Here is a 26464-nt window from a genome sequence, read left to right as displayed (position 1 = left end):
ATTATCTGTAGACACCATGTAATATACACAAGCAAGATGCAGTCTTTCAACTCTACAAGACTCAGCTTCAAGATGTACATAACTATCTTCTTAGAAAATTATAATCACTTTCATACAATTACTAAGCTTGTACTAGAATATAAACAGAAGTTATGTAAGATAAATGAAGAAGCGGTAGCTTTTTTCTAAGAAACAGCTTTCCTGCTCATTTGCTAGGTTGCACTTAGCCGGCACAAATTGTATCAAGTTATTGTTTCTCTTTTGTTTAATATACCATGAGTCATTCCACATTACTGAAAGTGCTTCTTCTTAATGGGATGTAGGTAACAAAAAATAAAAAAAAAATAAAAAAATAAAAAAAAAATAAAATGAATAGAAATGAAACAGAGAATAACAACTTGAAAAGACAATTTAATAGTATATTTTATTTTCCTTATCATAATTTTTAAAGTAAAAGTTTGGACATGTGGTCTTGTACACTGAAGATTGGTGCCATCTTTCTTTCATACATGCAAGTATTAGTACTTAATTCCACTTCTTGTTCCCATACTGGTTATTGCTGTTATTTCCATTGTTGTTTCCATTTTTATTCTGGCTGCTTTGTTGGTCGTCTTCTTGCTCACCCCAATCTTCACAGTTCTGTGCCGCAGAAAAAAATATCTTGGTTCATAGAAACAAAACAAACTGAAATTGATTCTCTCTCCCTTCCTCCCCTGCCCCCTCTCCCTCTGGTGAATAATTTTATTGGAAACAAAGTAATAAGCTTACAGGGATACTTTTCTTGACTAGGAATGCACATATTCCAACAACACTGAATCCAAGACTGGAAGCATTTCTGGAAGGCTTCTTTTGCAAGGACATACAGCTGCTCTGCCAGTGTCAGGAACAGTGTGGAAACACTTTTGTTTAAGCATAGTTTTAATTTTTGGGAAGAGCTGAAAGTTGCATGGTGCTAAATCTGTTGAATAAGGCAGATGTGGACGAACAAGAACACTTTCTCTGGACCAAAATGTCATCAGTCAAAAGCGAGGTGTGGCATGGCATGTTGTCACAATGGAGAAGGAAGTCATTTGCTCATTTTTCTGGTCTTCCTTTGTAAATTGTTTTGCAGACACTGCAGTACACCTCTGTAAAATTTGGCATTTAAGTTGTTCCCCTGGGGACAAACACTGATGGCGCTATGCCCTCAATATTGAAAAAAACAGTGACCACAACTTTGATATTCGATTTTCACTAACATGCCTTTTTAGGGTGAGGGGATTCTGGTTTCTCTAAGGGAGCTCTGAATTTTACTCTCACAGTCATACTCACAGACACAAGTTTAATCTCTAGTTACAATTTTCAACATGAAATCCGGATCATGATGAAAATCATTCTTCAACTCCATGCAGACTGACACATAATTTTCATTCTGTTCATTACTCAAAAGTCTGGGAACAAATTTTGCACTCACTCATCTCATTTGCAAATTATCAGTTAAAATACTTTGCAAGGATCTGCATGAGACATTAAGTTCTTTGGTAAGCTCTTGAATAGTTATCCACCTGTTTGAAAAAATAATTTGTGGCGCTTTTTGCATGTTTTCTTCTGTTTTTGAGGTTCGTGGATATCCTGAATGTTGCTTGTTTCTACCAATGCTTCTCATTTATGCTTTTATATCACTCATACCACTTGCAGAAGGTCTAACAGTCTTCAGAGTTACAGCATTATTGCCATAAACAAATTTCAGAATTTCATGCATTCCTTTGCACTTTTTTGCAGCTTGAAACAAAGCCTGATGTTCACATATTTTCCGAAATCCATGACCTGTGTGATAGATATGATAAATACAACCTCCCTTTAGCATCCCTCGACACCAGCTGACAAGTCAGAATGTTTTATAGCTTGATGCTGCCTGTCTCAGGGGATCAGGTGGTTGGGCAAATTACCTCAAATCATTGTAGTGTCAGCAGTTGCTGCTAAAAAAAAATTCATTAATTTATGGTGAAAATGTACTAGGTCCTCAAGTATGATACAAGATAGAAAGTGTTGTGGTAAAAGAGGGGTCGCAAGAAGGAGGGCAGAGAAATTATGCAGGTAGACACTGAATGAAAGGTGCACAAGACCCTAGTTCTACTGATATTATAGAACCCTAGTTTAATGCATATCAGACACAATATGACAGAATACATTGCTGAAATGAAACCTCTGTGCTGTGTAAAAAATATGAAAAAAAGTAGTTTGATGTTTTGAATTACATAGGATAAACAACAAACAATGGAAAAACCAGGATGGAATAGTGACAATGAGGAATACCCTACCCACTATCCTTCCCACACCTCGAACCTACAAAATATCTATGTCCATCGCTACACCACTGTTCCTCCCAACCCCCGTGCCTCGTGGCTCGTATCCCTGTGTTAGAGCTAATTGCAAGGCATGTCCCATACATCCTCTACCACCACCTACTCCACTCTTGTCACAGGCATCAACTGTCTCATCACAGGCAGGGCTACCTATGAAAGCAATCATGTGACCTACAAACTAAGCTGCAACCACTGTACTGCTTTCTGCATGAGCTTGATAACCAACAAGCTGTTTGTCTGCATGAATGGACACTGACAAACTGTGGCCAAGAGACAACTGGGCTATCCAGTTGCAGAACATATGACCCAATGCAACATGCTTCACTTCAATGGCTGCTTCACAGCCCATGCCATCTGGATCCTTCCTACCAACACCAGTTTTTCTGAATTTCGCAGGTGGGAACTTTCCTGGCAATATATTCTACAGTCCCAAAACTCCCTAGCCTCAGTCCTCACTAGTCCCTGTCCTTCTTCACCCACCCACCTTCTTCATCACTACCCTGCCTTCTGCACTAATCTCTCTCTTTTCCACCCCTCCTCTACTTGTCTGCTTTTCTGCTCTCCTCCCCCCCCCCCCTCCAGGCCCACCCATCCACCCTTCCTTCAAATGTCCTGACTGCACCTAGCAGCCCTATCCTGTCCCTGCATGACCCCATAAGCAGCACTACACCATCCCCCACCCCTACCCTGCTATTCATCTCCATCCCAGAATCTTCCTTTTCTGCACCACCCAGGATCTTCTCCCATCACATGCAGTTGTTCATAATCCAGCTTCAGTGACCAGAGACAGTGGTCATGTGCGTGTGAGTTGTGCTTGAGACAATGTGTAATGTTTTCTATGTTCGTAGGCCTTTTGGCTGAAAACTCACATGTAAACCAGTCTTTTTGCTGTGCCTGTCTGCGGCTCAACATTTCCTCAATATAGTGAGTTTCATAACAGGATCAATAATGATACATGTAAAGTGTCATTAGCAAGAGCTCCATTTCTAGAGATAAGCAGAAAGTGAGGGTAAGATATACATTCCTATCAAGGGCTTTAAAGAAGCACAAAGACATAGGGATTTTGAGAGTGCACATTATCAGTATGGACTGTAATAGAGAGTTAACTGTACAAAAAAAAAAAAAAAAAAAAAAAAAAATCGCTTGCTATAAAACCTTGTGGCATAGGTATTAAAGAGGACTACAAGAAATTACCAGAGGAACATGGTGAAAACATCAGATAGGAATGTATGCATCATATTACAGCAGTGTTTCACTATGCTTATTGTGCATCCATTCCAAAGTGTACCTGCAAACACTGCTTATCCCTGGTGGAGTGAGGCATGCAGCTCCACAATCAAAGGCAGACATGTGCATTTGCAGATGTTCAAATGTCAACCATTTGGAGACAGCCTCACAACCAGTGGAATAGCAGGGCTGAAATGCTGCCATGTTATAAAGGAGACAAGAAGAAATTGTGCAGTGAATTCCTTAACACTGTCATTCTGCCATAGTATGGAAGGTAACCAGAGGGATTTCAGAAAAGGTTCAGAGGAGCATTTTCAATGTTGTAATGTGAATGTCTCCAGAAAAATCATAATACTGTTGACAGAAAGTGGCTGAACATTTTTTACACATCTGGTAACCAGGATACAGTCTTAAAGATGTAATTGATTTTCTAATTTATTTTGTTTATTCCTAGTTAGTATCTTTCATAATAGGGTGAAATCAGTAATTGTTTCGTAACGTAAATTCTATTGTTAACATATAAACCAATGTAAATTCTGTAATAATGGTAAACATTTCGAAAGCAAAATGCTAGTAATCTTAAAGTATTTATTTGACTATATTTGAAAACATGTTAGCAAAGCCAGCCCTTAATTAATTCCAAAGTAATTAACAGTTTTGTCAAAAGTATTGTTTGCATATATTTGTTAATTTCTTGATTTAAACAAATAATTTGGCCTAAACCTTGCAGTAGAAAAACCAGCTAAAAAGAACCAATTTTTGATGTATTCAGTTAATTTAATGAGTTAAGTTTTAATTGTAATTTCTGTAAATTTAACTTCAAACAATGTGTAATTTCAGTATCGATTATTCTGATGATATATAAGGACCCAATTTTTGGTCACAAGACAGTCAGCCCACAGCCAAGTTTCTGACAAGTAACCTGTGCTAGTTAGAACAATAATGCTTCAAATTAACTGTGGAACAGGTGTTAAACAATTAGGCCTTGTGTAAAAACAGTGACCGTGTCTGCTCTATATGCACCTGATTATTCTTTCAAGAAATGTGATCTTTGTGGTTAGTTTTTACTGCTCATAGATGTTCAACAGGAAACTGTTGTAGCAGTATGTGGAGCTTCACCTGCTAACTAATAATGAGGCTTATCAAAGTTTACATAATAGTGCACTGGCCATATGACTGTGTGTTATTGGGGGGTTGTGAACAGTGAAATTAAAATACTATGAAACACAACTGTGCACCTGTCGGCTGAATAATTTGCAGTAGTCAGTGTCGGAATCCATAACCCATTTTTTCAGCCAGTGTAGCAATGCAGTATGACGACAATGAGAACGACAAACCACAAACAAATAATTAAAAGCAGGTGGGACTGTCACAAGTGCCTCATGTAATGCCTCTGCTTCCAAGCTTAGATGCTGCAGAGCACTGACAAATAATGGGATACCATGGTACTAGTTGGGTAGTGTCAAATCAAATGAACAGCATGACAGAGCACTTCTTATCAGAGGATTGGGCAAGTGCCATCACTCAGAAGGCAAGAAGCCCCACTCTCTTTAAAGTGGATCAGTGCATAACTTTATTACTAGGAAATCTACTGATGACTCACAGGTTCCACGGCTGATACACTCTTAAAAGTGAAAATGTTATGAGATAAAAATACAGTCTCGGTTGTGGAGGTTTTTATTGTCAAATTTCAGTGATGCATTTCATCTGTGATAGTCATCTTCAGATTATCTATAATGGAAAATATAAAAAAATGGGTATAAGGAAACGTCTTGATCCCTTCTTGTGTAAGAACATAGTCTCAGTGCACTTTCTGATATCCTAATCATATTTTGCCAATGTATTAGCATTGTGTAATTATTTTTATGTACACTGTGTGCTGCAAACATTTTCTATAAGCTTGCATAAAAACTTTACCAGTACAGTACATTCTTGCACTAGATGGGATAGGATTTTTCTGTATACCTATTTTGTAATTTTATGCATTGTAGATAATCTGAAGATGTCTACCATAGGCAAGATACATCACCGAAATTTTAAAATAAAAACCTCTTCAACCAAGACTGTAGTTTTGCCTCAAATCTTACACTGGTTGCTGTATCAGCTGCATAAATGGAATAGAAGAAATTTTAGTAAAAAGTTACTTTGAACTGAAGAAATAATGCCTTACTAGAGAAAAATAGACCGAGAAATTAAATGGAACAAATGCAGTTTAACTAAATTTATCATCAATTAAATTCATCAATACAAGGAAAAGGAAAGATTGCTACTCATGGTAAAGATGACATGTTGATTTACAGACAGGCACAACAAAGAGACTGTTACACATTTAGCTTTCAGTCAAAGCCTTCCTCAGAAACAAAAAACACACACACACACACATTCATTAACACAAGCAATCACACACACATGACTGCCATGTCCAGCAACTCTGGCTGGAATGACATTCCAGTCCAATATTCTGTAGATGGTGGTCATGTATTTGATGGGTGTGCTTGCTTTTGTGAATGAATGTTTTCTTTTCTAAAGAAGGCTTTGGTTGAAAGCTAAATGTGTAACAGTCTTTGTTGTGCCTGTCCACAACTCAATGTGTCGTCTTCATGGTGAGTAGCACTCTTTCCTTTTCTTTATATTATTGATATTCCAACCTGGGCTTTCCATTGATCAATAAAATTCATTTTTTAAGAAAGTAAATATAACAATGAAGATGAAAGTAAATATTTATCTCCTTCATGTGCTTTAAGTTAAGAGTTTCTGAGCTGCTGAATTCATCCCTCTGATGTTCTGTAATTATATCATAAACCAACAAAAAAAGCAAGACCATTGATTTATTTGTATTTTTCCTCAATACATTAGCAACAGTTTCTTATCTTTTCCATGATGAAATTTCTTCTGTCTTTAAATTTTCCTATCTCAGAAATCACCACTTAATTTCTGAGTACACATTTATTAGGAAAACCATCAGAAATGAACTGCATCTACATGTACATTTTCATTCTTGGAAAGGTCCACAGTACCACTTAGTTATAGTTGATCCTCAGACAACTCAAGCAGTGAGGCTTCTGAAACATCTTTCCATTATTACATGGCACTTCCTTTGACATCACTATTTCAGATATGGGAGTTGAGGCTGTCCTACTTGACATATTTGAGCAAGAGAACCATTTGCCTCAGAGGAGTATGCTTCAAGTTACCACCTTCATTTTGCTATTAACAGCATAATGTCAATAATGGAAGAGCCTATACAGGCATGGACAATTGTGTGATTTTCTTTTTTCTTCCTGTAACCCTGCTACTGCTACATGGCAATCACAGGTGACAATTCAAGAAGTTGGAAGAAGGAATGACGTGCAGTAGTTTCAAAGAGAAACTTGTGCATGTTGTTGTGTCTAAGAATGGTGTGTTAGTTAGGTTGGTGCATCTTGGTCAACATATTAAGTGAAATAAGAATAAGGAACTATATTCTAAAACTGGTCTGTGTATCAATGAAAATTGTTACAAAATAATCGATAACAGATTGTTGATGAGAAAAATAAAATTTGATATTAAGCAAATTGGCAGCAGACTATTTGCATGCTTAAGTCCCACTTTGCAGTCATTTATCAAAACTTTCTGTGACTAATACCAACTTTAAAAACTGTGGAACATGAAATGACTGACCTGCCTGAACCTATAGATTTTTCAGAGCTACATTATGTGAATAACCTGAATGGCAGAATGATACAAAATGTAACTGAGAATTTCATGTAGAAGATACATAAGAGAAATTGATGTCAATGTCTAGGATGGAGGACAGTGGGCTGAAGAAAACTAGATGATGTGGACAGGAGAGAAGATGTAGAAGCTGTAGAGAAATGAGGATAGAGTGCATTGGTAATAGGTCCAGATCATGAAGATACAAACAATGAAACTGAACCAGAAAGGGGTTTAGGATCTTATGAGACTAGTGGCTTCCTGGATGTTGATCTCCACCTCCCTGATGGCTCCATAAAAACCCTGTCTATTTCAAGCTGACCAACTATAAAAAGTACTTCCATTTTGAGACCTGTCATACCTTCCATGGTAAAAGGTCTTTCCCATGCAGTCTGGGCACCTGTGATGGCCTACATGCAACGATGAGCAATTCCTTGCCTAGGATGTTGAAGGTCTTCACAGACAGGCACTACTCTCCAACCATAGTTCCTTAACAGCTCTCCTGTGCTATATATACTCATGCCTCTAATCCCCAAACCACTAACATGACCCAGCTCCAAAAGCATACCCCCTTCATTACCTATGAAACCAGACTGTAAAAGTTTAACCACGTCTTTTGCAGGATTTTGAATACTTGTTATACCTGGATAACTGGAACATCATTACCACTATCATCTCTACCATACCCAAACTTGTATTCAACCACTGACCCAATTTACAAAATATCTTGTCCTGTATGTATGCCATATCTACTTTAAATCCCTTGCCGCATGGATCATATCCACGTGAAAGATGCAGATGCAAGGCCTATGTCGTGCACTCACCCAGACCACCCTATTCCTGTCCTGTTACAAACATACTATTAGAGTCACTTGCAAAAGCAGTCACGTCATATACCAGCACTGCTGGAACTTTTATGTAGCTTTCTATGTGGGCATCACCACCAACAAGCTGTCAACCTGAACGAATGGTGTCTGATGAGCTGTGGCTAAGTTGCCCAAGTGGTCCACCCAGTGGCAGCTTTCGCTGCTGAGCACAATTGCTCAGCTTCAGTGGCTACTTCACAACCTGTTCTGTGTAACCACTCCCCCCCCCCCCCCCCCCCCTGTGGTAGTCATATTGCAACTGATGTAATTACATGTACATCCAGTGAGGTCATTAGGCATGGCATGGATAATGTGTGTGTGTGTGTGTGTGTGTGTGTGTGTGTGTGTGTGTGTGTGTGTCTGTGTGTGTCAAAGTTACAGTGTTCTCCAGCTCTAAAGTTTGAGATACTCAAAAAAATCTCTGGAGTATGTTAACTGCCAAGAGGTATCCACCTGTAGAAGTCTTTGTTTCTTTTGGTTGAAAATGAATCAGGTTCTATTAATTTCCCCGATTTATTTTTACTTAGTTGGTGTTCAGTAAAGACAGTGTCATTGGAAAAGCAGACATACGGCATCCTTCATAACTAATACCAAGTTCTTTGAGTTGTGTAGTTGATGATTGCTCTTACAACACATCTTTTATCTTGCAATCTTCCTTGTACAATCTCAGCTATTGCCTGCAGCACAGCCACAGCCGCCACTGCCATCACACTCACTTCACCCTCTCAGTCTATACTCAAGGCATTCCTCCCTGCACCAGGTCTCTTCCACTGTTGTATCTCTCCCATCACTCTTGTAATCCCCTTATCTTTTGCATCATCCACCACACAAGTCCCCCTTCCTGCCTCAGGGAGGGTAATTTCAGCTGTAGCTCTGGAGTAATGTGGTTGTGCTTGGGCATGTCTGTCTTGTATTAATTTACCCTGAAGAAAGTTATGGTTCAAAACTTCAGCAATGCTTCCAGTCTTGTTATGTGCCTGTTGACTGCTCAACTCTTCAGCTACAAGGGTAATCCCAAAAGTAAGGTCTCCAATTTTTTGTAAGTACAGAACTCTGTTTGTGTGGCAGTTTTGTCACACTGTTATGAAGAGTGCTTCATACGCTGTGTGTAAACATGTGCACGCCACGCTGAGGCGCTCAGTCTTGACTTGGAAGTCATTGACAATGGAGCTCCCATTGGATGTTACTGCCAAGAGTTAACTGCAAACAGTTATTCAGTTTTTTAACACACAGGGTACTGCGCTGATAGAAATAAATTGCCAATTGACGGAAGTGGTTGGTGAGTCATGCATGGATGTCAAAAATGTTCGTAAGTGGTGTAGAGAGTTTGCAGCCGGTTGGACCAAAATTCACGATGAACAAAGGAGTGGGAGACACTCAATTTCTGAGGAGACAGTGTTAAAGGTTGAGCAAAACACGCATGAAGATTGGTGGATCACCCTGGATGATCTCTGCAAGTTGGTTCCTGAGGTTTCCTGAAGCACCACTCACAGAATTTTAACGGAAACATTGAACTACCAGAAGGTGTGTGCAAGACGGGTGTCACGCATCCTGACTGAGGACCACACGTAGTGATGAGTTGATGTTTCCCATGCATTTCTTCAGCCAAACAGGACAACTTTCTGGACTCAACTGTAACGATGAAACCTCAGTGTACCAGTTTACATCTGACACAAAGCAACAATCACTTCATAGGCGGCATCCTTCTTTGAAACATTGCACCGAGCTGGTATGACATGGGCATACGAAAATTGCCACAGTGTCTACAAAAATGCATCAACAGAAATGGTGATTATGTCAAAAATTAGCTAAATGTTCAAGCTGTAAACTGATGCAAACTATTGTAGAAATAAACAGGTCTATGAACTTATAAAAAAAAATAGGAGACCTTACTTTTGGGATAACCCTCATATATAGCAAGTGGTTACCTTTACTCCTTCCATTATATGTATTCCACCTAGGATGTGACCATATCGTATAATATTATTAAAGATACAAGGATTAATGGTCATTAACAGCAGCAGAAAATCAAATGCAAAGGGCAACCTAAAATGTCACTGATGTGTGTACTATCCGTTGACAGATGTCACTACATTATGTTGTGGTTGACTTTCAAAGGATTATAAATTCCAAATTTATCATAATAATGACATTAAAACACTGATAAAAGTTGCTTTTCGTCCTTCAACATAAACTGGTATGTGGACAAAAAGTCAATATTAAATTTTTGGTTCAGGAACAATAGAATCAACCCTACTTTACAAAATACTTATTGACCAATAGCAGTTTAGCCTTTTATTCCACATAACAATTATCTGAAATATTAAATGAAAATTAGGTATAGAGGGGAAAAATCATTTTTGTTTCTTCAACATTCTTTGTTACATTGCAAAAACAGAAGTTCAGTGCTCAATAAGGAGCTTCTTTGTATAAATAAATTATTTCATGTGTGTCCATAACTCTCCATATATCTCAAATGAAGAACATTTCTCTGAAATCTTCATATTTCTCTATATTTTAGTAGTTAATAGTGCTTTTGGGTAGTATAGGTAATGGATATGTAAAAATATTGTGTGGAAAATTGATATGTTGACCATACCTCACGTCCTTTTTGCCGAAGACACAATGCCACATTCTTTGAAAGATCACATTTGCTCCCTTTTCGATCTGCACAAGAGAAAATTGCACAGGACATGTAACACAAATTTTATTTTCATTATGAAATTCATATTCAACAAAATTTTATATTGCTTTGTTTTGAAAACCAACTTGTCATTGTTCTCAAAGCAGTTGTATACTATTGCAGTAGGGTGTGAGCTGGCACTTACTGTACAAACATTATACAAAAGTGTTCCCATATCACTATGAACATGGAAAAGAGTGAACACGTAATTTCTCTCTCATATTGAGTTGCTACTATTTGGATTTACATGAAAGGTAGAACAAGGAAAAACATTAAGACGGTCTTAGTTTAAATTAGAATAGATGCTTTTTTCATCCATTGTGAGATCATCAGTGATGTAGAACACAACAGAAAACAAGAATATACAATACATATTTACAAATAAAAAAATATATGCTAACGTACCTCCCATAGAACCCAACTGAAGTGGTCCTAATGGATATGGAATTAATCGGAAAATCCCAAGCTTATTTTCATTTGAAAGATAATAACAAACTTGCCACAAAACATGTAAATGTTCAGTACATTAAAGTGTGTATGAGAAATCTTGGGCTATTATAGCCACACATAGTGAAAGATAAAAATCAGTTTACATAATATATACGCATCAGTCACAGATCTTCTAAGAAATTCATCAATGGAGTAAAAGGAGTTGGCCACCAACAAATCCTTCAGGCTCTTCCTGAACTTTATTAGTAATTAAACTTTTTGTGACTGATGTTAAGTTACTGAAAATTGTGTTCCTGAATAATGGACATCTTTCTGGAGCAAAGTAAGTGACTTTAAATCTCTGTGAAGATTATTCTTATTTTTAATATTGATGTCATGAACTGAGAGTTGGTTTGAAAATCAGATATACTTTTAATTACAAATTTTGACAAACAATAAATAAAGTTTTTGTATGTCCATCCTTTTGACAGGAGGTCTTTGGGACAATGGTGTTTACTATTGTGAGAAAATGAAACACGTACAGCTGCCCCTATGATTTTATTTATTTTGTTGCAACCAGTTTTGGCACTTCAGTGCACCATCTTCAGGCTGTAGTTGATGTGAAAGTGGTTGAAATGATCCCTATATACATTGCATCAGTGGCCAGCATAACTTTGGTGTCAGCACTCTATCCATCAACTGCCGACTGGTTGCAACAAAATACATAAAATCATAAGGATGGCTGTAGGCATTTCATTTTCTCACAAACAATAAATATGTTGGGAAGCATTAGTTCGTATCCCTAGTTCCCTAAACAGGGCTCTGCAGGACAACAAATAATAATTATTAAAAGTTTTTGGACCTGGAAAAGCTTAGCCTGGCTTGATGCATTATCCCAAAAAACAATCCTCTAGGACATTATAGAGGGAAAGAATGTGAAGATTGCTAGCTTCTCTATTCTTACATCAACTATATCTGACAACATCTGCATTACAAATGAGAGTCTGTTTAGGCACTTCAGCAGTTCTGTGATATGTTCCTACCAATTGAATTTATTATCAAGCTCTACTACCAAGAATTTAACAGCGTCAACCTCTTCTATCTCCTTGTCATCATATTTCAGGCATATAAAGCAAGTAAACCTCATATAATTTCTGAACTACAGACAGTATTATGAAAAGGATAGTTGCTACTCACCACATAGTGGAGATACTGAGTTGCAGATATGCCTTTATAGACCGTAATTATCCTCCCAACCTTGTACAAAAATAAATCTGCTGTGTCTTGTCTTTCCAGTCACCACCATCTCCCAAAGTCTCTCTGTCAAGCCACACCGGAGCATTCCCCTCATAATTCAGTACCACCCAGGACTGGAGCAACTGAATTACGTTCTCCGTCAGGGTTTTGACTACCTCTCGTCGTGCCCTGAAATGAGATGTGTCCTGCCCATTATCCTTCCCACTCCTCCCACAGAGGTATTAAACTGTCCACCAAATCTACACAATATACTCACCCATTCCTACACAAACCCAGCTCCCAACCGTTAACCTCTTGGATCATAGCCCTGTAACAGACCTGGATGCAAGACCTGTCTCATACATCCTCCCACCTCCTACTCCAGTTCGGTCACAAACATCAGCTATCCCATCAAAGGTAGGGCTACATGTGAAACCAGTCTTGTAATCTACAAGATAAGTTGCAAGCACTGTGCTGCATTTTATGTGGATGACAACCAGCAAGCTGTCTGTCAGCATAAATGGCCAACAACAAACTGTGGCCAAGAAACAATGGACCACCCTGCGTCTGAGCACACCTCCCAACATCTCATCCTTATTTCAGTGACTGCTTTGAAGCCAGTGCCATATGGATCCTTCCAACCAACACCAGTTTTTCTGAACTGCATCGGTGTGAAATCTTCCTGAAATATTTTCTATGTTCTCGTAGCCCTCCTGGCCTCATCCTTAATTAGTCATTGTCCTCACCCATCTAGCCCCTTCCCTGTTCCGATTCCAGCAGTACACAGCCATCTATTCCACCAATGCACCCAGCCATTTTACTTCTCTCCTGTCCTGTGACCCTCCTCCCTCCCTCTCTCCCCTGCCAACCCTCTAACCTTCCAATTGCACCTAGCTGCCATACCCTCTCTCCACCTCATCCCTGCATGCTCCCCACCAGCACCTCACCACGCCCACCATTATCCTACTGTTCCTCCCCCTCCCCACTACTAATAGCCTGGCTTCAGTTGTCAGAGACTGTGGTAATGTGTGTGTGAGTTGCATTTGTGTGAGTTTTTGTGTGTGTGTCTGTCATCTATTTTTGACAAAAGCCTTGCTGGCTGAAAGCTTATTTTGTGACAGTATTTTTGTTGTTCCCATATGTGACTCAGCATCTCCACTATATGGTGAGTAGCAACTATCCTTTTTATAATATTGTTACATTCTATCCTGGATTTTTCCATTGTTTGAACCACATACAATGTGGTTTCAAAGTTTAGTGCCAAACAATTTGCTATTAACCATGTATTAACTCCTATGAACATTTCATTAACCAATCTTTCTAAAACTGTATCTGATTTGCTATTTGTTGTGAAGTTCTATCATTTGTAAATGAAACAAACTTGGCTTCTGGTAATGCTACTAATGAAAAGAACCTTGAAGGATACTGCTCCAGTTATGTCATAAATTCTCCACAATATTCTGGAAGACTTATTGCCTCTTCAAATCGTTCCTTACTGCTGCTCTGCTTGAGTTGGAATCCTAAGTATGTTGGCCACTCACAGGTGGTGGTGGCAGGGCTGTGGGTGATGATTCCTGGCTGTGAAGTGTGGCCCTCAGACTACACACAATCACTGCCTGGTGCTGAACGCACTGTGTGGGCACACTTTCCTTTTTCTTGGTTCAGTACAGGGTTCCACACCTAACTCAATTGTACCCCACTGTCTTTGTTAATTACCCATGATGGATCCTAATTTCAATGACCTCTTTAATCATGCAATTCTGGATGGTGGAAGACTGCCTAAGTAACTTGGTTTCGTTGTAATCTATAGCAAGCCTGTTCAGGGGGCAGTTAGGAAAGCACAAGAGTTGACACTTACTCACTGCCCTTATTAATGAGCAATCATTGTAAAATGTAGCTTTCAGAAATCATTATGCAGCACAGGGGAAGTGCAAGCTGTACACTGTCTTCAGAGGAATGACATTAAGTTAAGTTCAAGTAGACAATATAAGTTCACAGTAGTTTTAAATGTTTCCATATATACTCAACGATATAGTGCTTAAAGTGAAGAGTAGATCATTTAAAACTGATGAAAAGTAGCATTATGACCAGGTCAGGAACTTCAAAGCAAAGGTCAGACACAGGAGTATCAATTTATAACATGCTAGTGCAGGATGCATAGCTACAGTCAAAACTCACAGACCTACATTGTGGCAGGCAGTTGTGTGATGTTTTAGAATAAAATAACTCTTGTAGACTCATATGAAAGTGTCATTAACATAAATTTCCACAACTCTGCAAGTTTGCAACTATTATTAAGTTGACATTTGGACCTATGTATTTGTGTGAACACCTTTTCTCGTAATGAAGAGAATGAAACCTGTCCCTGAAGCTCACTGATAGACTGCAGTTTAAAAGTTATATTCTAATTAGCAGTGCTCAGATAGTAGTACCAGACACTGATGCCATAGTGAAAAGGAAAATGAGTTGTACTGATCTGTTTCTATGTGTAACAAGTGAACAAAACAGTTACAAAATGTAAGTTGATGTCAGTTTAAACTTTGTCCGAAAACAACATTCATCATAAGGTGGTAACAGTTGTAACAAGTGTCATATTTCATACTTAGCTACCCCACGTTCTTCACCTTATCAATTAAAAGAATTTTATGTTTTCTTTCATTGTCATTTTTCATCAGTGCAGTATCTGGCATGTCACATGGGACACCTCAGGTGTTGCTTGTATTGCCCACGACCTCTGCTGATGCGGCATCTCCTAATGTACTCCATGTGGCTGATCTGGCCTCACAGCAAGATGAGTGTCAGGTGGTAATACACTCACATCACTCAAGGTGGAGGGCCCATATGGAGACTGGGTGTCTGGCCTTGACTGTTAACCATGTGGGTGAGCAGATGACCATTCTCTCAGCAGGAACTGAGCAGGCTGTCCTGTGCATGGGTCTGCTGGTTACTGGGTGCTCCAAAGTTAGGCATTTTATGGAGCCCTTTAGGGAGATAGCATTGTGGGCCAGAAAGAAAGTCAATGTGCACTAGGAATGTCTACATGGGGAGGGGGAGGGGGGAGGCCTTATCCAAGATGTGGAGGAGGCCTTGCCTGCAGCTATCTAGTGTGCAGGGTGCAGTCATCTGCATGTTGTGGCTCATGTCGGCACCAATGACACCAGTTGCATGGGTTGAGGCCAACCTCAGTTCATACAGGTGGAGGTGGTGAAGGCTGCTGGTCTCATGCACAAGGTGTAAGTGGAGCTTGCTATTTGAGCATTGTTCCCAGAGTTGATCAGGGTCCTTTAGTTTGGGACCAAGTGGAGGGTCTCAACAAAGGCTTTATTGACACTGAAATGTAGTGATGGGACAATCAACTGTTTTTAACAATTGATTGATCAGTTGATTGTTTTTTTTGTTCAGTTGGCTTTTTCAGTAAAATGAAACAACCAAATGAAATTTGTCTCTGCACCCATATTTTTACCCGTTCACCACATTTGTTTGGTTTTATTCAGTGAGGGACAACTCTCAATACAAGACAACTGACTGATAAAAGTTTCCATCAGTTGTGGCTGTTATGTGAATGTTTTCACTCTCACTGTATTTGAGTGATTTTACTTACGTCTTTTTCAACCCTTTTTGGTTATCTACATCTACGTACATACTCCGCATGCCACCTGACTGTGAGTGGCAGAGGGTACTTTGAGTAGCTCTATTGGTTCCCCTTTCTATTCCAGTCTTATATTGTTTGTGAAAAGAAAGATTGTCAGTATGCCTCTGTGTGGGCTCTAATCTCTCTGATTTTATCCTCATGGTCTCTTTGCGAGTTATATGTAGGAGGGAGTAATACACTGCTTGACTCCTCAGTGCAGGTATGTTCTCGAAACTTCGACAAAAGCCCGTACCGATCTACTGAGTGTCTCTCTTGCAGAGTCTTCCACTGGAGTTTATCTGTCATCTCCGTAATGCTTTCACGATTACTAAATGATCCTGTAATGAAGCACGCTGCTCTGTGTTGGACCTTCTCTATCTCTTCTAACAACCCCATCTGGTATGGATCCCACACCGGTGAGCAGTATTCAAGCAGTGGGCGAACAAGTGTACTGTAACCTACTTCCTTTGTTTTCAGACTGCATATCCTTATGATTCTTCCAATGAATCTCAGTCTGGCATCTGCTTTACTGACGATTAATTTTATATGGTCATTCCATTTTGAACCATGACTAGGATTGACAGCTGCTTTGGAGACAAAGTATCTTATTTCAAGGAGATGTGAATGAAAAATATATTTCTAAAAATAAACTATATCCACAATGTGTGTATTTACTTGCTAAAATACAAATTTTTGTACTTTCTTCATCAAACATCAATTTTCTGTGGGATTTAAGAGTTTGTGGTGCCTCTGGTGTAAAGCCAGGACTAAGCCATCTTTGATTTATCTTTGTCTATGTTCACTCGGTGTGCTATGTTTGTACACCCATGTTGTATTCACTTTCTTTTGTGTTTCAATAAATGTATATTCGACATATAAAGTGTGGTATTATCGCTGTACAACATGTAATACCCACAGTGGTGACCCTGACATTGTCGTCGTGTGTTCGCAAATTATTTTTTGCTTCTTTTCATCATTAATGGACTTCGTGTGCTGGCCTACATTGTCTTTGGAACAATGGATCTACCAGTCTCTTTCTGTGCTAGTGCCTCACATCCTATTAACTGTTACTGCATACTTAAAAGTGTACCTAATACGTGTTTGGTTAAAAGCAAACAATTACCTATGCCCAGCCATTCCAGCAGCCACATAACCGTAACTGGCCCAACATGGCCACTGTCAAGTGCGACTACGCAGCAATGGCTGTTGCACGGACAGTACATGCCGCTTGGTGACATAGTGAACAATAATCCAGTGAATTAGGTTGTGGTTCACCCCTCAGCTACGCAGTCTCTTTCAGTTTGGTTTGATGTGCTGACGAAGTTCTAGAACTGTAATTTGAATGTTCAAGTGCACGGGATCGCGCATTCTTATCTGCCTGACATCATAACACCCCCCCCCCCTCCGCCCCCCCCCCCCCCTGTATGCCATCTTGGTGATACTGGTTACCTCAGAGTCATGCTGGTTTCCGCTACTGTAGCCCATTGGTCACACAGCAATCGCCTTCCGCCCACTTTCATAATGGCACCGACCATTCCACGCATGTCGGCTACTGGATCAGCCCCCCTGTGGCTCCACCATGACTGCCTTCTGCCTGCTGAGGCAATGGCACCGGCCGTTACACCTGTGCCACGTTCGCCATCAGGCCTGCAGTTGAGACAGATCATGCCGTTGGTTGCACCAGCTCACTCCACATCACGTGCTGCTTGCGGTCACCCCCCCATGCAGACCTCGGGCAACATACCGTCCACCGCTACTGCACTGCTGGTGTTGGGGGCTTCCTACCCCTCCGACACTGATCTTCACCTCCCAGTGCTGCATCAACATGTTACCCGGCAGGTTTCCTAAGCTGCCTGCTTTTGCAAAAGGACAACCATAAGAATTGGTTCACATCATTGGATCACCTACTGGATATCCACGGGATTTTGGATGATGACACACATTTCGTCTGCCTGGTGAACCACCTCCATGCTGACCCAGACCTTATCAGTGATCTCCTCCTCTCACTGCCTGCCTTGCCCGAGCATTTAATGGCGAAAACATTGCTCATCGAATGCCTTTCTTGCCCACCAGTGGAGGCTATGCACAACATCATCCATGATGAGCACCTCAATGACCACACACCTTTGCAGCTTTGGTGGTGCCTTTGTGCATTAATTGACGATCAAGCTCTACCAGATGCTGTGCTTTGGACTTTGTGAATGGTCAAACTTCCATCGGACCTACAACTTCACCTGCTATCTCACGTCACCGACCCTATCGAGGTTCGTCTACACATGACCGATCGGGCCTATGCAATCGTTCGTCACCGACACTGCCTGTCAAGGACGACATCCCCGTCACCACCAGCTGGCATGCCTGCGTGTTCGGTTCTGCACTCTGCTGGCAGAGGCCAGCGTGCTCACCTCAGTACCTCAGTGGCGTGTCAGGAGCTGCCACCAAGTGGCCTACAGGAGGTACTGCTTGCGGCCTCCCAACACCACCCGACCCCGACCAAGCAGCAGCCCGAGCACTCTCAGTTACTGACACAGCCAGCTGCGTTCCCCTCCCATTCCACACCGCCTCGCCTCCAAGCTTACGAGCTATGCTGGTACTGTGCCACTTAAGGGCACGCCGGCCGCAACTGCCGTGTGCCTTGTGCGTACCCAAATGATTCTGGCTGGCTCATTTAGGCGCCACATCCCACCACGATCATCCACAGTGCCTACCGTCCTATACTGCACCACTTGCTCCAGCGGCACAATGCCTCTATGACACGGACATGTCATCGGGCACTCGCTTTCTCGTCGACACCTGTGCTGACGTCAGCGATGTCCCGGCAAATCACTCTCCTATCACAGTCCTTGGCTCCATCAAGATGTCACTTCGCCTATCACCAGTCGCAACCTTCCCTTGGATTTTCCACGTCAACAGTGCGATGAACCTGTTATCGGGTTGGACTTCCTACACCATCGCGAACTTTCGCCAGACCTGCAGGCCGCCACAGTGTGTGCCGCATCTGGTTCTGCTGTTCTGTGCTCAAATGATTTCAGCATGACTCCACTCTCCACCTACTCAGCTACGCTTTCCACATGTGTATCTCTGCTTGAGCATATTACTGCACGACTCTCTGATTTATCAGACGTGCACACACAAATCAACGAGTTCCGCACATATAATGAGACATTACGCACCTGCGTTGTCGGTGACTCTGCTGAATTATCACAAGCACAAGCATAGAGTATGATTTGCAGGCTGTCCACAGAGACACAACACATGGACTCATCACTGACATCTGCTGCACCTTTGCACTACATCACTCCTGTGGCGAGCTTCCCTCTGCCTGCTGCCATGTCCATGCCATCGCAGGTGAATCTGCAGGATGCCCATGTTCTTGCTTCATGGGATCCCTCATATCATGTGGTTGCCGTGCCATGCCCTCTATCATTGTCTACTACCGACGTTCCGTCCACTCTGTCCGGCCCTGCGGGTCAGTGAATCGTCATCGCACCTGCCACCTGTCTGCCGTCTGCCCCCCACCTCCCCACCCCCCCCCCTCTCTGCCTGCCTCCCTTCATGGGTATTGGCAATCAGCAACGGTACTTGTCATAGAATTCACACCTGTATGTTATAAAGCTAGGTGTCTTCACACATCCAAACTTCTGCATGTGAAAGAAATCGTTCAGGATTTACTGGCTTCTGGCATGGTCCAACCATCAGATAGTAATTGGTCTTCACTTATCCACCTTGTTCCTGAAGAAGGATGGCTCCTTACACATGTGCAGGAACTACAGGTCCCTCAATGCTCAAACAATTATCGATAACTATCCCATTCCTCATATCCTGGATTTCATGCAATTACTGCATGTGTCAAAGCTCTTCTCTGTCGTAGGTTGTTCGAAGACATATCACCAAATTCCCATGCATCCACCGGATATTCTGAAGATGGTCATCATCACACTCTTTGGCCTATTTGAATACTGTTACATGACTTACGACTTGAAAAATGCTGCACAGTTGTGGCAACGGTTCATTGATTCCCTTTTGCTATCTGTGCCTTTGCTTTTGCTTATTTGGATGACATCCTGATTTTTTCCTCGTCTGCCAGTCTCACCTTGATACAGTTCATTCAGCTCTCATGGCCAATGGTGTGGTGATCAACCACAATAAATCTCAACTCTGTTCTACATCAGTTACATTCCTAGGCCACACTGTCTTTGCCAGTAGCCTCCAACCAACGGATTCTCATGTCAAAACCATTCTTGCACTGCATATTCCTGAAGGTTATGCTCAACTCCATCATTTTTTGGGTATGGTAAACTTTTATTGACACACTATCCCTTGGACTGTCTCCATCCAATCGGCCCTTACCAATGCCCTCTAAGGTAATAATACCATGGGGAAATGAAAGTTGGACTGTGTACCGGAACTGAAATGATGGTAGGCTGCCAGTAATTTGGAGCCCACGCGTCGGAAACAGGCGTGCTGGTGTCAGACTGCCAGGGAGTGCACCCTGATGCCACCTATTGGCGAAACTGGGAATTAGTGCTACCTGTCAGACAATGCACTAAGCTCTCGGAGTCAAATGTATTCTTTTTCTTGGTAACTATAAGTTATTACTGTATAATTTAATGTTGTAAAGCGCTAGTAGTAAATTATTATGACTGGTATGAAATCCAGGGTAATAAATATAAATTTTCTTAAATACTAAATGATTTTGGTAAAAAGGTGGTAGGGGTAGCTGGAGACACAGGGACTGAACAATAGAATGGCCTGGGGAGTGTTGACGTGATCGGATGTGTGTAACTGTGCTCACGCAAAGGTGATTGTGCAACACCGAAGAGACGAATATCGTCGCCGTTTGTGGAGTAAAACGCGGCGAATGATTATCGAAGCTGCCTCCATGCCACTGGGGCTGATTGTAAGAGTTCCTGCGCCCAGATTTTATGGCGGACGTGCAGTAGCTTATACGAGTGCTACAGCTCGTAGTTCCATCCGCCATTAAGGGCATGAGGCGTGAAGAGCTGCGGTAGCCACATGCATCCCACCACCAGCACCGACACGTCTACCCAAGGCAAGACTGCTTGCAATTGTTAAGTCGAACTTTGTATACATGTAAAAGGAGAATACCAGTTTTCTCTTATGCAAATACAGAGGACAGAATATAGTAATGAGTAAAATTACGACGCATGCTGTTCATTGTAAAGAGAAGTAACCTCAAACATAGTATAGTGAAATCAGACTGAGGCCACCATCGCCTCTTTCATTTACAATTCTTTTGGTTGTAGAATACTTTAGCGTATAAGAATGTTGAAAAGAGCAATGGTCACACCAGAATGAGTCGCCTATTTATAGTTACTTAAATTTTTCTGAGTAACCTTTCAAGTAAAGTAATTCCATATCAATTTTCCAAAGAGTAATATCCAAAATCATTACATAAAGTTGAAGGATAGGATTTTGTTAACCCAAGTTGCATAAATAGTCTTGGTAGTAATTACCAAGCCAACACACAGAAATTGAAAGAGTAATTGCTTTGTAGAATCACTTCGAATAATCAAAAATAGTAATATTCAGAATTAAGTTTAAATTCAACTTAAGCCGTTTCACTTTGAAACGAGCCAAAAATTGATTTATTCTTTTACTCCTTCAGAGCTGGCAACCATAGTTATAAGTATTTTCAGGAGGATTCGACGGTAAGTCTGCTGCCCTCGTCACGCTGATAGGATTATCCACTGCTGCTAGCAGTCAGGTAGGCAGTGTTGCCGTGTGAACTGTAGGGCACTGTAGGCCATGGATTGAACCCGTTCAATCATCACAGCTCTTTGGGAAATAGTCTGGTTAGGAGTGTGCTAATCATTAGGTAAATACTGGCGAGTAACGGTCAGAATGTACATGCAAGTGAATTTAGCAAGGTCCACGTAGTACATAGTTAATTTGGTGCAATGGCGAGGGTAGGAGTGGAGTAAAAGTGAACTGAGCTTGTGGCAGCTGTGCTGTCTTCAAATATTAACAATGTGAATTCACTACTACCTCTTACCATTAGGACTGAGCTATTTACGGTTAAAATACGTAGCAGTAAGCGCAAAGGCGTGACAGCTACAAGTCCGTATTGGTTTTATACATACAGAATTAGGAAGCGGGTCATTCCATCAGTGGAGGGGGTTAAAACAACCGAGCCACTTGAGAACATACCCCATTTACTGATGGAAAGATTCGGCGGCTCGGTCGCAACTGGACTAAACACATGTTTGATGCATTTGATAATCTGAAAACTACCATCACAAAAGCTGTCACACTCGCCCACCCAGATCCTGAAGCCCGTGTTTCTATTGCAACTGATGGAAGCAAGTCAGCTGTGGGCACTGTTTTACAACAGCACACCACTGACTCCACCCAGCTGCTTCGCTTCTTTTCAAAAAACCTAACCAGGAGTCAATGTAAGTGGTTGGCTTTCGACCGCGAGCTTCTCACTGTTTATGAGGTAATCAAACACTTCTGGAATGATGTGGAGTGGTACCCTTTCACTATCTATTCGGACCAGAAACCTCTCACAGATGAGATATGTAATCTAGTGAAGGAGCTTCCCTTGTGACGCTTCTGGCACATGGACTATATTTGCTAACATTCCTCAGATGCTTGTTACATCTGTGGTGCAGAAAATGTTGTAGCTGGCTATCTATCTTGTATCTCAGTGCTAACTGCACCCTTGAACTTAGATGAGCTCACCCGACTCCAGACTGAAGACATCATCACACAAAGATTAGTTTCAGACAATGAGTCTTTGCTCACTATTCAACCTCTTGTCCTGCATGGGTCAATGACCCCAGTCCTCTGCGACATTTCTACAGGCTCCCTCCATCTCCAGGTGCTGTCCACTCTTCAGTGCAGCATCTTTGATGCTTTACACAACTTGACTCGCCCTGGAACGTGGCCAACGACGAGACTACTCACTGAATGTTTTGTCTGGCGAGGTGTGCAACGTGATTGGCACACCTGGACCTACACTTGCGTCCCTTGCCAATGTAGTAAAGTAGGCAGACATGTGCAGCCTCCTTTAGGCCAGTTTCACGTACCAATTGCCTTGCCTTTGGCATGTACACATTGACACGGTCGGTCCTCTCCCCTCATCCGAGAGGTACAAATACATATTATTTATGATCGATTGCATAACCCATTGGGTTGAGGCTGTCCCTCTTGTCAAAATAACAGCAGAGACCATAGCTCGACTTTCTTATTTGCGTGGGTCACAAGATTTGGATGCCCTCTTTCACTCAGTGCTGATCAGGGACAACAATTCGAGTCCACGATTTTTGCTTGACGGTACAAGCAGTGCAGTGTAGCAAAGTTCCACACTATGGCCTTTCACCCACAGGCGAATGGCCCGGTTGAGCAATGGCACCGAACTCTAAAAGCCGCACTCATGTGCTACAGTTGGCTATGGTCCAATTCGTTCCCTTGGGTCTCACTCGACATCCGTTCCGTCACAAGGACAACCTGAATGCTTCGCTGGCAGAGATCCTGTAACGAGAGCCCCTCCTCCTGCCAGCAGAATTCATGGATGACACACCACCTGCTGAGGCCATCGACCTTCCAGCCCTTGTAGAACGGGTGCGAGTGCATGTCCCTCACCTATGACCACCCCCGCCTCGCCCTCATACCACCCTTTCTGTGTTTGCCCACAAAGACATGGCATCATGTGAATTTGTGATGCTGTGTGACAACTCCATGCATTTGGTCTTGCAATGGCCTTAATCAGAGCATCTTAGATTGTGGAGTGAGTACTTTTGTAATACATCTCAATGGACGACCTCATACGGTTTCAGTTAACCACTTAAAACTAGCGTGGTCCCTCTCCCTACTGCATTCTGACACTTCCGATCTGCCTGCCATCACCACCGCCATGCCTGCTGATGCCACTGACGTGACCTTGAGCAACATTCCACCACCTATGCAGCAGTCCAGCAGTCCAAAGACCCTGTCGGCACAGTTTCCGAGGCACCAACTTCTCGTGCTGGAAGCCACTTTCAACGACCGCATTGGCACGAAGATTTTGTGTTCAAGTGAGAAAGCTTCCCTCCACTGTGCTCTGAAATACCGGTGGGGGGGAGGGGGGGGGGGGAGAGCTCTGTGGCACCTCTGGTGTAAAGTGCCATATCTTTGGTCTCAGTCATCTTTTATTTATCTTTTTCTATGCTCACTTAGCATGCTACATTTCTACGGCCATTTTGTATTCGCTTTCTTATGTGTTTAAATAAATGTTTATTTGACATCTAAAGTGTGTTATTACTGCTCTATGACACATAATATCCAAAAGTTTAATATTTGGTGCTGCACTGTGGATTTGTGTATATATAAATGAACAATCACTTTTTAACAAGTTTTTATTAGGTTGATTTGTTGTCTGTTTCTTTTTTTCTTTTTTTATGTAAATTTTGCAGTTCATTTTAAACTAACTTCCTTATAAGCTATAGACTTGAAACTTTAAACTTAGCCCAGAACTGGATGATAACGTAATATGAAATTCACTTCTAGTGTGTGGCAGAGAGTAGGTACTTGTTATACCACTGCTATTTCCTCCTTTTCTTGTTCCAGTTGCAAATGTTTCACAGTTAAGAACGACTGCAGCTAAGCTTCCCTGTGAGCCCAATTCTCTCTCATTTCTACATTTGTGGTCTTTTCATGAGATGTGATGTGATGTGATGTGGTTTATTCATCTCATTACATACAATTTTCAAATCATTTGATTTGATGTACAGGAGACATGTCAAGGTTTACAAAAGAAACCTTTTTCACTTTTTTAAGAGAACTACAAAAGTTTACATTATATTTTACACTTCTAAGTTACAGCTACACATGTACATAAAATAATAAATGTATTACAATCCCTGTGTTCAGATTGTGAAGCTGTCCTCAATGAATTCATCGACAGAATAATAACACTTTTCCACCAGGAGAGTAAAGAGCAATCTTTTCAGTGAACCAATCTCCATTTTAAATATATTACTGCCTTTTATTTTATTGAAAATTTTTAACCCCATATACTCTGGCGTTTGGGCATAAAGTTTTAAACGATGTGTTGGAAGTTTGAAGTTATCTCTGTGGCGAGTGCTGTAGTTGTGGTCAAAACGGAAATTGTCTAGTGTATGTTGATTTCTATATAGGAACACCACCATCTCATATATGTAAAGTGAGGGGATAGATAGTACTTTTAAATTTTTTAACAGTGGTCGACAGGATTCCCGTTTTTTTGCAACACACATGTTTCTAATTACTTTCTTTTGTAATACTAGGAGCCTAGTGACATTTGCTGAATTTCCCCAGAAGATTATGCCATAACGAATAACTGACTCAAAGTAGCAGTGATAAACTATCTTTCTGGTATCTATGTTTGTGGCACCTGACAAAATACACATTGCAAATGCTAAGTTGTTCAGTTGATTTGCTAAGTAATCTATGTGTACCTTCCAATTTAAATTTTTGTCAAGATTTCGGCCTAAGAACTTCACGTGGTTTGCTTCAGTGATATCCTGATGATTGCAAGTTATCTTTATTTCACTCCTTTCTACTGATTTAGCTTCAAATTGCATCATTTTGGTTTTAGTTACATTTAGTTTTAGTCCATTTTGATAGAACCAAGATTCAAGTTTTTCTAAAGTGTTTTTGGCTTTTTCTGGAATATTTTCAGATACCTCACTTTCAATTAGAACTGATGTATCATCAGCAAATAAGACTGAATGAACATCAATAGCAAGTGGTAGGTCATTTACGTAAAAAAGAAACAGATAGGGACCCAATATCGAACCTTGTGGGACTCCTTGGGGAACTGTTTTCCAGTCTGATGAATAATTGGTTCCATTTGAAGTTAAACTTACTCTTTGTTTCCTACCTGACAGGTAAGAGCTAAACCATTTTAAAGCAGTGTCTCTGATTCCATACATCTGTAATTTGTGGAGGAGTAATGCATGGTTCACTGAATCAAAAGCTTTAGTCAGATCACAGAATATACCTGTGACCTTTCTACCTTTATCTAACGTGGAGCATATTTTTTGGATAAACTCATTTATAGCGTTCGCAGTGCTTTTATCCTGTTGGAATCCGAACTGGTTTTTAAAAATTATATCATTTACAGTAAGAAAGTTATTAATTTGTTTTGCTGCAATCTTTTCAAACACTTTAGAGAAGACCGGCAAGAGAGAGATAGGGCGGTAATTCCCCATATCTTCTGTCAATCCTTTCTTGAATAGAGGTTTGATCTCACCATATTTCAATACCTCTGGAAAGCATCCCTGTTCATAAGATTGATTTATAATAGTTGACAGTGGTTGGGAAATAATATCATACACATACTTGATTACAGATGTTGTTATTTCATCCC

General features: G+C 41.0%; 1 protein-coding gene across 1 annotated transcript in view; it reads right to left on the bottom strand.

Moving 5' to 3' along the window:
* Positions 1 to 437: 437 nt before the first annotated feature.
* LOC124711819 (odorant-binding protein 59a) overlaps positions 438 to 26464 on the bottom strand; it is a 195121-nt gene continuing 169094 nt past the window's right edge. The window contains exons 6-7 of the mRNA XM_047242046.1: positions 10731 to 10798; positions 438 to 639 (exon numbers count right to left, since the gene is read on the bottom strand). Coding sequence (XP_047098002.1) covers positions 526 to 639; positions 10731 to 10798 — 182 coding nt within the window. The 3' untranslated portion in view covers positions 438 to 525. The remainder of the gene's footprint in view (positions 640 to 10730; positions 10799 to 26464) is intronic.

The sequence above is a fragment of the Schistocerca piceifrons genome, chromosome 8 (assembly GCF_021461385.2).
Source record: "Schistocerca piceifrons isolate TAMUIC-IGC-003096 chromosome 8, iqSchPice1.1, whole genome shotgun sequence".
Classification (NCBI taxonomy): domain Eukaryota; kingdom Metazoa; phylum Arthropoda; class Insecta; order Orthoptera; family Acrididae; genus Schistocerca; species Schistocerca piceifrons.
Note: the sequence above shows the minus strand (reverse complement) of the source record. Positions and strands in the feature narration are given on the sequence as shown.